Source organism: Seriola dumerili, unplaced genomic scaffold (genome assembly GCF_002260705.1).
Source record: "Seriola dumerili isolate Sdu_G_001 unplaced genomic scaffold, Sdu_1.0 BDQW01000242.1, whole genome shotgun sequence".
NCBI lineage: Eukaryota > Metazoa > Chordata > Actinopteri > Carangiformes > Carangidae > Seriola > Seriola dumerili.
Window position 1 is genome coordinate 8257286 of NW_019174497.1, and position 14681 is coordinate 8271966.

At 40.4% G+C, this 14681-nt stretch overlaps 1 protein-coding gene across 1 annotated transcript in view; it reads left to right on the top strand.

The window, feature by feature from the left end:
- LOC111229668 (synaptic vesicle glycoprotein 2B-like) overlaps positions 1–14681 on the top strand; it is a 40182-nt gene extending 25501 nt beyond the window's left edge. The window contains exons 6-15 of the mRNA XM_022756088.1: positions 908–1041; positions 1456–1545; positions 2118–2231; positions 2542–2630; positions 2929–3004; positions 3910–3998; positions 7081–7214; positions 9368–9568; positions 10727–10886; positions 11072–14681. Of these exons, the coding sequence (XP_022611809.1) occupies positions 908–1041; positions 1456–1545; positions 2118–2231; positions 2542–2630; positions 2929–3004; positions 3910–3998; positions 7081–7214; positions 9368–9568; positions 10727–10886; positions 11072–11255 (1271 nt within the window). The 3' untranslated portion in view covers positions 11256–14681. The remainder of the gene's footprint in view (positions 1–907; positions 1042–1455; positions 1546–2117; positions 2232–2541; positions 2631–2928; positions 3005–3909; positions 3999–7080; positions 7215–9367; positions 9569–10726; positions 10887–11071) is intronic.

The following is a 14681-nucleotide window of genomic DNA, read 5'->3' on the forward strand; positions in this document are numbered from 1 at the left end:
AGAAAAACAGTCCACAGATTTGACCATTTTACTCTTTTTGATTGTTTGTGTGTGAAATTACTGTGCTGTTGCTATTGGGGGTACAGGGACCAGGACAGTAGGCTGTAAAATTATTATTATTATTATTATTATTATTATTATTATTATTATTATTATATTATTCCCAGTGGGTTTTCACACGATGCAGACAACTAATAGAGTTTAGGTCTTCACAAGAATGACCTGCAAACGTTTTTTTTTTTTTTTTGACCCATACAGTAAGGAGCCATTTTTGTAGATGTGATATGGACAAATAATTAGTCATTTTCCATCCCATCAAACTTAAAAACATATCCCTCTGTTCGTGTAAATGGTCCATCAGTACAACCCTCCCAGGCAACGGGACGTTCAGGCCCAGCTAAGCAGGAAGAAACACTTAGCAGATGTGCGTGCCTGAAAATGCCCACAGCCAGTCCTTGGTGGGCAGATCCATCAAGCCGCCAATGTACATGCAGTTTACTTCTGCTGCCACTGCTGATGCTGTTTCCGCTCACAGTGATACATATTGCTGCAGGAGCTGTTCATTCATTTATAGTAACTGATCACATATGATTGGTTGCGCCGCCATGATCGTCCAGCTCCTACAGGAGGACATTTGAACTTTACCAGGTCAGGTGACCTCACACAGCTCCCTGCAGCGGTCTGTCTACCTTCTCCCTATTCAGTCATCCAGAATAACTCAAAACACCTGTGAGGTGTGGAGGAATAATGAAACCTTTAAGTCTGAAAGCAAAGTTTGTCTAATGGTCAACAACAGGCTCTACAGTGTGGCGATCAGCACACCAGTCATCCAACTTCTTAAAACACACAGATTCTGAATGGACCTTTTTGTGTGTGTGTGTGTGTGTGTGTGTGTGTGTGTGTACAGGCTGGGGGTTCAGTATGGGTACAGAGTTTCAGTTCCACAGCTGGCGGGTTTTTGTCCTGGTTGCGGCTCTTCCTGCGATCATGTCTCTGGTTGGACTCACCTTCATGCCTGAGAGTCCTCGCTTCCTCCTGGAGGTGAGACTCTTCGCCATCCCACCGAATAATGTGCAAGAAAACTACTTGTGATTTCAACCAGGAGCACAGAAACCGCTATGATGCTGAACAAATCAATAATGTATTACACATTCATACTTGATCATGCACTGCTGTAACCTTGGTGGTGCACCGTGGAGGCCTTACATAAGCTTTGCTTGCATAAACATCAAGTTCACTGCTCACTGCTTCTAACTGATGGTGGTTACTGAGTGGAGTCAAATACATGCACATACTGTACAATACGCACAGGACGTCTAGAAGAAATGCAAAGAAGCAAACTGTGTGCATGTTTGTATATGTGTGTGTTTGTGTGTGTGTGTGTGTGTGTGTGTGTGTGTGTGTGTGTGTGTGTGTGTGTGTGTGTGTGTGTGTGTGTGTGTGTGTGTTGAGCAGAACGCCAAACACGATGAGGCTTGGATGATCCTGAAGCAGGTCCATGACACCAACTGGAGGGCCAAGGGACAGCCAGAAAAAGTCTTCACTGTGAGTACATGGAAGTATCCCACATGAATGTCACTCCATACAAATACATTCAGATACAGATGTGAATAGATACAAGGAGCATCCAGGTGTTTCCACAGACCTGTCACCCAGTTGACACAATTTGCCACAAACATCTCAGAATACCTGTCAGGGCTGTGGACAAACACACACACACACACACACACACACACACACACACACACATACACACATTTCCCCCCCAAATCTGGTGATTGATAAATCTCATTTTAGGATGTCTGTGAAGATTCTCTTACATTCGGGTCATTTATCCAAGAAAAGTTCAATCGAGGGCAACTGAACTTTTCACGTATCTACAACCAAGTCCAGTTAACATTGATTCACCATGCCTTGAATGTCTTTATAAGTCAGTATATTGCATGAGATGAGGGAAGGAAACAAAAGGATTTCAGGGTCGGGTGGAGGAGCTGAATTTGAAAACTGTGACCAACAGACAAAAGCTCATAATGATGTTAAGAGTTTATGTTCAGGAGGAGTTACTTTGACTAAGATCACATGTTGTCTCACATTTTCCTTCTCTTTTATTTGTTCAGGTGACTCACATCAAGGCTCCTAAAACAGCAGAGGACGAGTTCATAGAGATTCAGAGTGCTACAGGAACAGCTGTACAACGATGGGCTGTGCGCTCACTAACACTCTGCAAACTGGTACGTACAGTACAAACAGTCAGTGGTGAAGACTGAGGCCTCAGTGCAGAATGGATGCGGGGTTTCCATCCAGAGGCCCAAACACTAGCAGACCTTTTCCTAAAAGATGAGACAGAGGTTTTCACCTCACTGTTACAGTATGGTTTAGGGCCAGAGTGTGTCACCTACTGTATCTGTAGGATTAATGAATATGTAACTGTAAAAATGTGCCCTTATTTTGTAGCTATGCTGTGAAGAGAGAGCAGATAGTCAGTAGCACTGAATCTGACCTGGTTCTTGGTTCACTGCTGTATATGTGTGTTTGTCCCAGGTGTTCAGGAACGTGGCGTCTCTCCTGTCTGCAGAGCTGCGCTACGCTACACTCTTCATGGCCGTCATCTGGTTCTGCATGGCTTTCAGGTGAGTTCATGATGTCATGTAAATATCATGTATGACGCCATCATCCAGGCTGACAACAAGGAAGAAATCAAGGGGGTGACATGTGACAGCATAGCCAGATTTAAAACAGGCATGTTGTAATTACATGGCCCCTAACTCAGACTATTCACACTGTAAAGAGTGAACACACTACAAAGCAAAGGAACAAAGCTCTGGTCCCTAATGTGACAAAGGGCACTGCAGTCTTTCAGTTTTACATTCTGGTTGTTTTATGCTCCTTTTATTGACTTGTCTTCTCTCTGTCTATATTTCATCACAGTTACTATGGTCTGTCTGTTTGGTTTCCTGACATGATCAAACACCTTCAGTACATGGAGTACAGGTCCAAGGTCAAGGTAAGGTCAACAGTGATTCAGATACACATCATTTCGTCCTGCTTTGACAGGAAGAGACTATAATGGAGCTAATTCCCTCCCGCAACTTGAACAACAGATATCTTTGGCACAACCTTTCCACCATTATTGTGATTTTCTCCCAAATGTCCTGAGTAATTCACCCTCCATGACAGCAGGTGGCACTATGAGTCAATTGAGCAGATTGAACAGTTTGTTTCCTCTCTGTGCCACGGAGCCCCACATTTTAAAATAGATTGTAAATCACTGGGTCACATGACATGAAAGCTAGTGAAAAAGGGGGTACATTATTTGTAGTGTATACAAGTACATTTAATAATAATAATATTTTTTTCTTGCATGTTTCATATTTTTTCATAGCTTTAATGTGACCATGTGTATTGAAAAATGTGTAATGTGTCTTTATTTCACCTACTGCTGTGGAGGGTGAATTCAGGACATAGTACTTTACACACAAACTAGAAGGGATAGATATAAATAACATGTGTCTGCAGTGTAACAACTAATAAATGTTTTAAACAACTATCAAACATGAAAAATGTGAAAGACTCTCCTTCACAGCCTTCCTGCTTTGCAATTAAAATCAATATAGTAAACTCTGCTAAAATATATGTAGGCTAAGTGATATAAATTGGTCACATGACACTGTTAGTGCATCTTACAGGCTGCTGCTCTGGATTACCATGACTCTGTGACACTAATGTCAGTACTTTATGTAAGATTTGATTGGCTGTATCGTAACAAGTTCTCCATCTGTGGAGACAGATACCTATCTCATTGAATTCATGCAATACTAGGCGGCACCATCATGAAACCAAAAACTCTAACCCTAACCCATAAAAATACAAATTTCTCTAAATTTCTTTAAACGTTTTGTCTCTTTTCAGGTGTTCCATGGAGAAAGAGTGGAGAACTACCATTTTAACTTTTCTCTGGAGAACCAAATCCATAGAGAAGGAGAATATATCAATGACAAGTAAGTTTCACTGTGTGGATACAAAGCAAGCAGACAAATTTATAGTAAAGTGTATATAAAGTAACATACTCTACTTTAATCTGCGTTAGTTTCAATTAAAAGTAAATAGCAAATAAAACACTGAAATTAAAGAAATCCTCCTCCAATTTCATCCTCTTTACGAACTTGCAGTGTAAAACTAATTGACAACAAATGTATGAAAAGATTTATTTTCTTTCTCTATAAAGCAACTGCTTGGAATGTATATATTTTTTTTAGTAGATTAGTCTCTTTACTTTATTGGAAAACCATCATCAGTAAGTTACTCAGCAGAAATTATACAGTATGACCATTTATGGCATTTATTACTGCACTTTCTATAGCAGCTTGGTTTTTACATAATGCTGAGTGCTAACATGCCCCGCTGTCAACACTGATGCAGAACAGCACCAACATTATCTTTTTGAAAGCAGTCAGCAGTGTGAAGCCGGAGATGGTCATGTTCAAAGACGGCACTACTTTCCATTTCCTGTTTAGACCCCCCCCCCCCCAGTGAACACACATAGTGTTATTATTGGGTCTATCAGTCATTTCATTCTCAGTTATGTTGTTATCAGACAGCAGCATGCTGTGGCTCATGAACATTAGCTAAATGTCTACAGGTAATCACTTCACTGCACATGCTGATGGTCAGAACAGAAAACCATTGAGTTACATGGTGAAGAGAGTAAACCTCCACAGGCTTATGAAGACTTCACAGTTTTATTTTCACTTATCACTGTTTTTGGAAACTATAAACAGTTTTATGTTGTATACACACGTCAGAGGTTTGTTATCCATGTGGGTGAAGTTAATAAAGATACACCTGAGATTTTGTTACAGCACCTGTAAATCCCACGGGTTCCTCTGAGCACAGCGTTTTAAAACTCAGCTGTGAATCAAAGTGAGTGAAGCTGAGGGAGGACAGAGGCCTCAGGTCCCAGGACGAAGGTTTGGTTTTATCTTTGATAGTGACATCAGAGCTCACCTGAGAGGCAGCAGCTCACCTGTCTGTGTCTGTGACATCACAGCTCACCTGAGAGGCTGCAGCTCACCTGTCTGTGTCTGTGACATCAGAGCTCACCTGAGAGGCAGCAGCTCACCTGTCTGTGTCTGTGACATCACAGCTCACCTGAGAGGCTGCAGCTCACCTGTCTGTGTCTGTGACATCAGAGCTCACCTGAGAGGCAGCAGCTCACCTGTCTATGATATCACAGCTCAATTGTCTGTATCTGTGACATCACAGCTCACCTGAGAGGCTGTGGCACACCTGTCTGTGATATCAGAGCTCACCTGAGAGGCTGCAGCTCACCTGTCTGTGTCTGTGACATCAGAGCTCACCTGAGAGGCAGCAGCTCACCTGTCTGTGCCTGTGACATCAGAGCTCACCTGAGAGGCGGCAGCTAACCTGTCTGTGATATCAGAGCTCACCTGAGAGGCTGCAGCACACCTGTCTGTGATATCACAGCTGAATTGTCTGTATCTGTGACATCACAGCTCACCTGAGAGGCTGCGGCACACCTGTGTATGACACCACAGCTCACTTGTCTGTATCTGTGATATCACAGCTCACCTGAGAGGCTGCAGCTAACCTGTCTGTGATATCAGAGCTCACCTGAGAGGCTGCGGCACACCTGTCTATGACACCACAGCTCACTTGTCTGTATCTGTGATATCACAGCTCACCTGTCTGTATCTGTGACATCACAGCTCACTTTCGAGGCTGCAGCACACCTGTCTGTGACATCACGGCTCAATTGTCTGTATCTGTGATATCACAGCTCACCTGAGAGGCTGCAGCTCACTTGTCTATGACATCACAGCTCACTTGTCTATATCTGTGATATCACAGCTTACCTGAAAGTCTGCAGCTCACCTGTCTGTATCTGTGATATCACAGCTCACCTGTCTGTATCTATGACATCACAGTTCACCTGAAAGTCTGCAGCTCACCTGTCTGTATCTGTGACATCATAGGTCACCTGAGATCCTGCAGCTCACCTGTGTGTGTGACATCATAACTGACCTGAGAGCCTGCAGCTCACCTGTCTGCGTGTAAATTCTGAAGCTGTTGCGTGTGTGAGCTGAAAGCTGTTGTGACAATTCTTTCCACTAGCTAACCTTTCTTTGGAAAGGTTAGTAGGTTAAGGAGCCAACAGCAGCTCAGACAGAGCTTCAGGAGATGTTCTATCCGGCAAAACTGGGACTCGACCTATTGTACAACTGGTTCTGCAGAATAAGCTGGAGATGCTCAAAGTTCAGTTAGTTTCAGCTTGTTTGTTTTTTTATGTATAATAAGTCATTTGGCCATGATGAAGTTCCTCTATTGACAGTGCAGAGTGTTGCTATGTGTGTGTGGAGTACGCCTGCATATGTATTCCAGGCACTCTCTTTTTTTTTTTTTTTTTTACTCTTGTCAATCTTTATTCATGAGTCTCTGGAGAAGAAAAACGTTTTTCTCAAGGAGAAATATTTTCAGCTGAGGACGTGTCTATGCCTGAGGTGATGGCACCTTCTACTCTGTTTGTGTCTGTCATTGACTGTGCAGACATTCAAACCTCTCTGTTTTCCCTGCAGTGCAGACTTTCACTCGGTTTAGGACCCCGGGATTGCTGTTGGGTTCTGTAAGAAAATGAGGGTGTGTATCTTTAGGGACGCTTCACCTCTGCAGAGGAAAGTTTTCAGTGCAGATATACAGTATGTGTCAGTACTGTATATTATTTAACTTCTATGCTTTTTGCAGAATTAAAAACAGACTTGATGGGCTTTAACTTTCTATTCAACATGAATAGTGTTGCTAACAGGGCTGTCACTTATAACATCGCCATGGAGATGATCATTCCATCATTTTGACTCCATCACACTGTCCACGAGTGAAGCAGTGCTTATCTCCATGGCAGTATTATCAGTGGTGGCCATCTTGGATTTTACACAGTTCAGCCCATTCTGTCCATTCTGATTCTGTGCTGTCACAGCAATAGAAGCAAGAGTCCATGTTTTCTTTGTCTGTTGGTTTGTGTGTGTGTGTGTGTGTGTGGGTGTGTGTCCCATCCCATCCCCATAGGTTCATCAGTATAAAGATGAAGTCAGTGAAGTTTGAGGACTCACTGTTTGAAGACTGTCGCTTTGAGGACATCAGGTCCACAGACACAATGTTTGAGAAATGCACCATCCGCTCCACTGTCTTCTTTAACACAGGTAGGTTCAGCAGGAGCAGGGCTCTGAAGGATGTACTGCTCCGGTACAGAGAGATTGTGAAAGCAGCTTAGAGGTTAAATGTTTGGAGGGTTCAACCAAAAGCTTTACTCACAGGAACAAATACCAGCCCATCATTTAAAGTTCCACTCATATTTTAATAATATTCGTGATCTTGTTTTCTTTAATTAGAGCGTCTTTGTGTGGGCTGACTACTTGTGCAATGTGTTCACAATTTGTCATGACTTTCTTGAAGCAACAGTTGCTCATATCTGCATTAAAACTGGTTTTGCTTGGTGTAAGGATTCCTCTTGGTCATCTTGACCATTAAGGCCACCAATGCAAGTGAAAAATTCACAGTCCTAATTCTCACACAGCACAATGATACAACAAAGTTACCATAAAACTCCATAATAAGCACCATATTCATTAATTCATAGCTGTTCCCTTTAAAACTGTTCCAATTTGAGTTTGAAATGATCCTAGTCATGATCCAATAGGGAAATATAGAAGGTAAATAATGTAGAGAGAGCAAAATAACAATATAAAAATATAGTTTTTAAATATAGCCACACATGGTGATTTCCAGGCTCTAACCTCTTTGTGCTCCACAGAAGGAAACATGTTAATTGACCAAATGAGCAGGTTTCACACTTGACAAAGCTTAGCAAAGTCACATTAGCTATGTTATCTTGCTCACTGGTGATACTCTTCTCCAAAAAGCAAATTAGCAATTTGCAATTAGTAAAAGTAAATACTTTGACCGGAGTCATTGACAGGGCAGAGGTAATGCAAACTAAGGTGTTATTATGATGCTAGGCCAGTTTTTGGCCTGTTTCAGCTACAATTGATCCATTGAAACCATGTTTGATTTATTGTTTCCACACATGTATAACTTAAGTAATACATTAGTATTATTGATGTGACTGACTTTAATCAGGGTTGCTCTAAGACAATTTATAACAAATTTCCTGCTATGATTTTATGTGATGATTATTTTGGCTGTTAATTATAGCGCCACCATTAGGCTGATTCCAATCATATTTCATGGGAAGCGTTTGCATAGTTTCCAGTTATGGTGTCAAGTTTCATGTCTCTACCTTGTTCCAGCTCACGGCAAATTAAGTGACAGCATGACATGGTAGATATTAATGAATAGTCCACACCCACATTCATCAATCAATACGGCACTTCAGATTTTAGTTGCATCAACACTGGTGGAATTCTCTCCATCAGGTTTTGAGGTACATGTTTTAGGTATTTGTGGCACCCCTATTGGCGAGGCTGAAAATGCTTTGGTAGGCCTATTCCTATTCACGGACAACAATATCTCTTAAGATTTAAAATGATAAATCATTAATGACATTAATTACAGCCAGTTTCCTGCTATGCCCTGCCTTTTGGCAAGGTTTTTTGATTGATAGCAGCCATGATTTTGAACCAGTGTTACTCACTTAGAATTGTTTATCTCAGTCCTGCAAGGCTGTATACCAAATTTGGTGTTGATAGAGTTGACATCCACACACTAGATGTCACATTACTGTATTTCACATTATGCAAATCAGCTAGAAATCCATCATGGTGGCTTTTAGTCAATAGGACTCAATATGGCACTTCAGATTTTGGTTACTTGTCCCCAGATCATGTTCACCAAAAATGGCGAAATGCTGTCCACCCAGTTTAGAGGTGCACATTTTGGGTATTTGTGGTGCCCTCTATAGGTCAGGCTCAAATTACTTTTTTAGGCCTGGTCTATGATAATTGACAGAAAATTTGGTAATCAGACCCACGGCGTAGGAAGAGAAGTCAATCAAACTTATGGTCTGGGGGCTTGGCCTTTCCAAAACTACATATTGGGCATTAATTACAGCGTCACCATCGGGCTGATTGGGCTCAGATTTCTTCAGAAGCGCTTGCTCATCATTTCCAGATGACGTGGGAAGTTTCATGTTTCTAGCTCATTCCAGCAATTTGAACCATTGACAACAAATAATAATAAACCAGCACGAACACAATAGGGTTCTACCCCTTCAAGGTTTGAACCCATAATATACAAAACCTTGACAGATGTTTCACTCAATCAGGTCCAAGACTCAACCGTTGACCCTCTTCCATAAATTCCATCTTGCGTCTCATGGTCTTCCTGTTCTTTGTAGACCTGTGGGAGGAGAAGTTCATCAACTGTAAGATGGAGAACACCACCTTTGAGCAGAACAAACACGGCTGCCACATGGACAGTGTTGAGGAGAACGACATCCTCATTTACCTGGTAAGCTTCCTGGGCAGTCTGGCGGTGTTACCAGGCAACATCATCTCAGCCCTCTACATGGAGAAGATCGGCAGGGTCAAGATTATAGGTGAGTTGTTGATGTTGTAGTTATGACCAACTTTGCAAGCCTTATATTATCTTGCTGTGGTCACATCTGTATATTTAGTTACTCACCCACATGAAACCTCTTACTTTTCATGTGGGTTCTTTTGCTTCTTACTCTATAGGACTAAGGTCTGCACATTTAGCAGGCTAGGTTATTAGAGAGGGTTACGGTTGAAATTAAATATCCTTGTGAGTGTTCTTCTATAACTTACCATTGAAAAATGAGCCATAATGCCCATTTTAGCTCTTTCCTTCATTCACAGAATGAAAATGAAGACACACCCTCAAGTCATTCTCAAAGTCATGAAGGACAGTTCAGCCCTGTGCTTTGTAATCTATGATGATGTCATTTAAAGCATCAATAAACACAGTTCCAAACATAGTATGTCGATAATAACAAAATTATGATGCTACATGAAAAGCATAAGATTTTACATCAAAATTATGAGGGATTAATTCAAAATTGTGTGTTAAGATCAGAATTATGACCTAACTCAAAATTCTGAATTATTTTCCCATGCTTAAATATGTGACATACTATCTCATATTGTTGGCTTAGTATTGTATAATAACTGGGTGTTATTAGCATTTGTAAATTGTCATCAGTTTATTTCTCTTCCTGTTGGAAATGGGTTTGGATGTTCATCTTTAATGCTAACCCTACAACATACTGCTGTTGTGTTACCATACCTCTCTGAGCCTCTCTTCTGATTGGCTGATTGTTTTCTGAGTGATTGAATAAATATATAGCAGATTTCAGGTAAAAACTCAGAGAAACCAAATCCTGCAAGATTAGATGGTGGGTCAAGGTGGGCTTGGGGCATGGCTGAGGGTGGTGACTGCTTTGTTGTGACATCACAAAGTTCCAGAAGTCCTGACGGCTGGTTTTAAGGCTCAGTTTCTGAATACAGGCTGTGTGCATTTCTCTGTGGACTGAGGCTTTGATACTTTCACAGTATTAATATATAACCTAGACCTGCTTTATAATCAAACAACACATAGACATCTACCTTTATACTATATGAGACATTTAAATTCTTACTAGACAGTTGATGCTATTTGTATTTTTTTTCATCAGTAGCTAGAGTTGAATCATGAACAGAAAATTCATGAATCAGTGAGGATTATGTGATCTCCTCAGGTGGCTCCATGCTGACTTCAGCAGGCTGTACCTTCTTCCTGTTCCTGAGCTTCAGCCAATCAGCAATCATTGCTCTACAGTGTCTCTTCTGTGGCATCAGTGTGGCTGCTTGGAACGGCATCGAGGTGGTGACCGTGGAGCTGTATCCTGCTTCTAAAAGGTACTGACATTTATGTGTATGTGTCAGATGAAGACACTGGCAACAATGATACTGAATGATTCTGTTGTAGTGCACAAATGTGTTGTATCTGATATGAATGTCATATTTAAAAATCTTCAGAACTACTGGTGATAGTGTCAGTTTCAGGGGTTTTCTAAAGTCCAAGTCTTGTCTTGGTTTCGCAGGGCAACAGCGTTCGGCGTGCTGAACGCTCTCTGTAAGCTGGCAGCTATCCTTGGCAGCACAATCTTCTCCAGCTTTGTGGGCATCACCAAAGCCGTCCCCATCCTGCTGTCTTTCACAGCGCTGGTGTGCGGTGGCCTCGTGGCTCTCAAACTACCTGACACGCGGGAGAAAATCCTCCAGTGAATTTATTTTGAAAGCAAGAATGGAAAAAACTCATGCCTGTTAAATGTAAAATACCAAGTTCTATTTTTTTTCATTTGCACCACCATTTTCATTTTGTACACGTTCTACAAAGGTAGCGGGGGGTTGGGGTTTAGTCGTACAAGTTACAATGTTCAAAAAGAGATTGGAGAGAGAGAGTTTGGTTTTCTTTCTGATGCTGTGATGCAATTTATCTGTCAAGACAAAATGGACTTAATGTTATTTTTGTGTAAATGCCGCTTGAGGCTTAAATCACATGATCTAACTGGTCGTCACATTCTCTGCTACTTGCCTTTATACCAGTGGTTCCTTGAATTATGGCGAGTCATGTCAAATACTGGCCAAATGCTTTCTGTGACCGGCACATTTTTAGGCTTTACAGCTATTTTAGCAAATGAAATTGTGAAAGATGTTTGTTGAATTTTTAGAAGTTACAGTTCCCCTCCACTTAGTGTCAGTTATCCTTGAAAACACTGTTCTTGTGCTGAGCCACCAGCACAAGAACAGTGCTGAGCCACTCAGAGCTGTGTTTGTCCTGCATTATAAAGGAGGGAATCTAAGCTATCGCTCACAGCATCAAGTAGTCCTGTAACCTCAGCACTACAATACCCATGATTCAAATAACATTACAGAATGACATACACACAGATGACTTACTTGAAGTGAAACAGCTACTTATTTGTATGTTGAAGTCCAACATTTTGTCTCCTGTGCTGTATGTTTTGCATGAGCACTATCACCTCTTCCTGTTCTTGGGTTCATTAGTAGAGAGAAAGTACGTTCTCATTTGACTTACACAGACAAAATATATGTGAGTAAAACTGTGCGCATTTGCTTTTCGGTCTCTGTCTGACTCTGCCTTTCAACAAAGGCATGAGGTCAATATTGGTTTCACCTCCATGCAGTTTCTAAACACAGGTTGAATCTACTATATCTCTGGCCTTGACAGTGCTGTTAGATGTAAATTGAGTTGGGGAATAACTACAGTAGTAATGACTAAAGAAGTGTTGAATGGAGTAGACAGGTGATTAGCTTTGACAATTGATCATTTTAGCCATTCAAAACTTCATTATGAACCATTTTAAAGGAATATTTTTTAGGTACTTTTAGGTTTTGACTGTTGAATGGTCACACAAAATCAGAATGTTGAGTACATCAACCTGTGACGAGCATTTTTACATTAATCAATAAGAAAACAGTAATAAAATAATTATATTTCTTGTGACTTTAAATTGAAGTCATACAATTTATTATTCAAAGTGTTGGTATTTCAACCCTCTTCCCTAGAAATAACATTTCTACACAACTAAGCTGCAACAGCAATATATTTTGTAGGAAATGTGATTGTACTTTCTATAAAGATAATCAGGATATGTTGTTAATTTACATATTTAGCAAGTCACAAATATGTTGATACAGAACATATCAGTGAAATGTTCACAGACAAAATATTTGTGTCAAAATATCCAACTGTGATCGTGCTCTTTTGTAATATTTTCCATTGCTACATAGCTAACATTAGCATTGACAGGTGTTTACTTACCAGGCTTGGCAAGAGCTTCAGCCATTGTTATGTTTACAATACAAGACCCACTGAAGAGTGCAACTTCTTCAGGGCAGTCTGGACGCTACAGTGACTCAGTATCAGACAGTTTTGAGACAGTCCAACCGGGTAGGAGCTAGCTGGTTAGCATGCTAACTTGAGTAGAGGAAAAGAGGTAAAAGAAGTAGAAGCAAAACAAGATGGTTGCTTTCCACAGTGGCTTCAACTCTTGGTGAGTAAGGGGAGGGAGTTGATGCTGAACTAGCAACATTTCTTCTAGACTGGTAAGTAAACAGCTGTTAATGATAAAGTGAGGTATGTAGCAATAGCAAAACTTACAAATAGCTCCTTTAACCAAAGCACTTTAGTCGCTGAAACCTGACCACAGACAGGACTCTGGATGTGAATGGTAGTCTCCGGTGTGACAGTCATGAGCTTTGTACATCTTGTGATTTAGTTTAGTTCAGTTAAAAATGTAACGTAAAGTATAGAAACGTTATTTCTAAGGGACAGAGGTTGTACCCTTTATGTAATAAATTTGAATAGCCTACGAGTGATGATTGTGGAACCAAGTCACTCCACAATTTATCCTTTCAAACACACATGCATCTTCATTTTCTATTCAAGTTCATTATATCAGTGTAAGTTATATTTATTATTCATATAAATTATCACTGGTAGGACTTACACACTGTACATGGAGCAGAGTGTTCAGTGTCTTCCAAAGAGACTTTTTTAGTTTGAACTGAAGATCCTGTTATTGACCAGATGGATGAGGCAGATCGTCCTTCCTCTGTTTGCTTTGCTTTGACCAAATCTTGGCTGTGATCTTGAATCTGAAATTGTTTACTGTCTCACTGTAAGATGAGAAACTTCTGTGATAGGCTGCTGCTTTGTCTGGCTGTATCATCTGCTTTTATTTTTATTATTAGCTGTTCCAATGACATTTCTTTCATCAATGGTGATTTATAGAACTAAAAAGAAAAGATAAAGCAATGCACTTGATTGTTCACACAAAACAATATGGAAGTTGTGTAAAAAATGAGAATGAAATTTAAAACCCTCTGCTGACCTTTTCACCTCTGCACATCTGGTCAATTACTACTTCAAATCAGCCCCCCAATTCAGACATTGGACCGGTGTGGGGAGGGGGATCTGAATGCTGTTTGATGATCTGACAAGCACTTCATTTGAAGTTATAATTCATAATATATTATAAGGTTCAAGGTTTAATTGACATGATTTTCTGTGAATTTCCAAATGCCATCTAGCAAATTGATTATCCACGACCACCAAGCAAAGGTTTCATGTACCAAACTCAAGCTACATTAAAAGAAAATGTTTCAAACTTATGGAAACTACAATTTGCCTTCAGAAGCCAACATGCTACAGCAGCAAAAAATGGAAAATGTCATCAAATCCCTTTAATAGAAGTTAATGGCAATGGTATGATAATGTTTTTGTTTTTTTTAAATAAAGATTCACTGCTTGCAAATCATCAAAATGAGCCCAAGTCTAGTTGTGTATGATCGTCTATGAACGTGTTGCTAGTACTGTTTGTTTTTGTTTGTTTGATGTACAGTATTGGGAATGGCTTATGAATAGTGTGTCTTTTTATGACTTCCTGTCTTTATTTATTTGGACCTGTTGTCTGTGTCTGACATTTCTGTGAAGCAGAGACAAAAAGCCATAATCTGTTCTTTGTTTGGATATTTTGTATTTGGAATCACTGTCTTTCTTTTCATTGGTGGAGAAGGAGAAATCCTACCAATGTAAAATGTCTCACTGTTTGACTCCATCTCTGTCTGTTGCTATGTGTATTTGTGGCTGTGACAAATCAGACCAATAAAATGAGTTCATCAGTG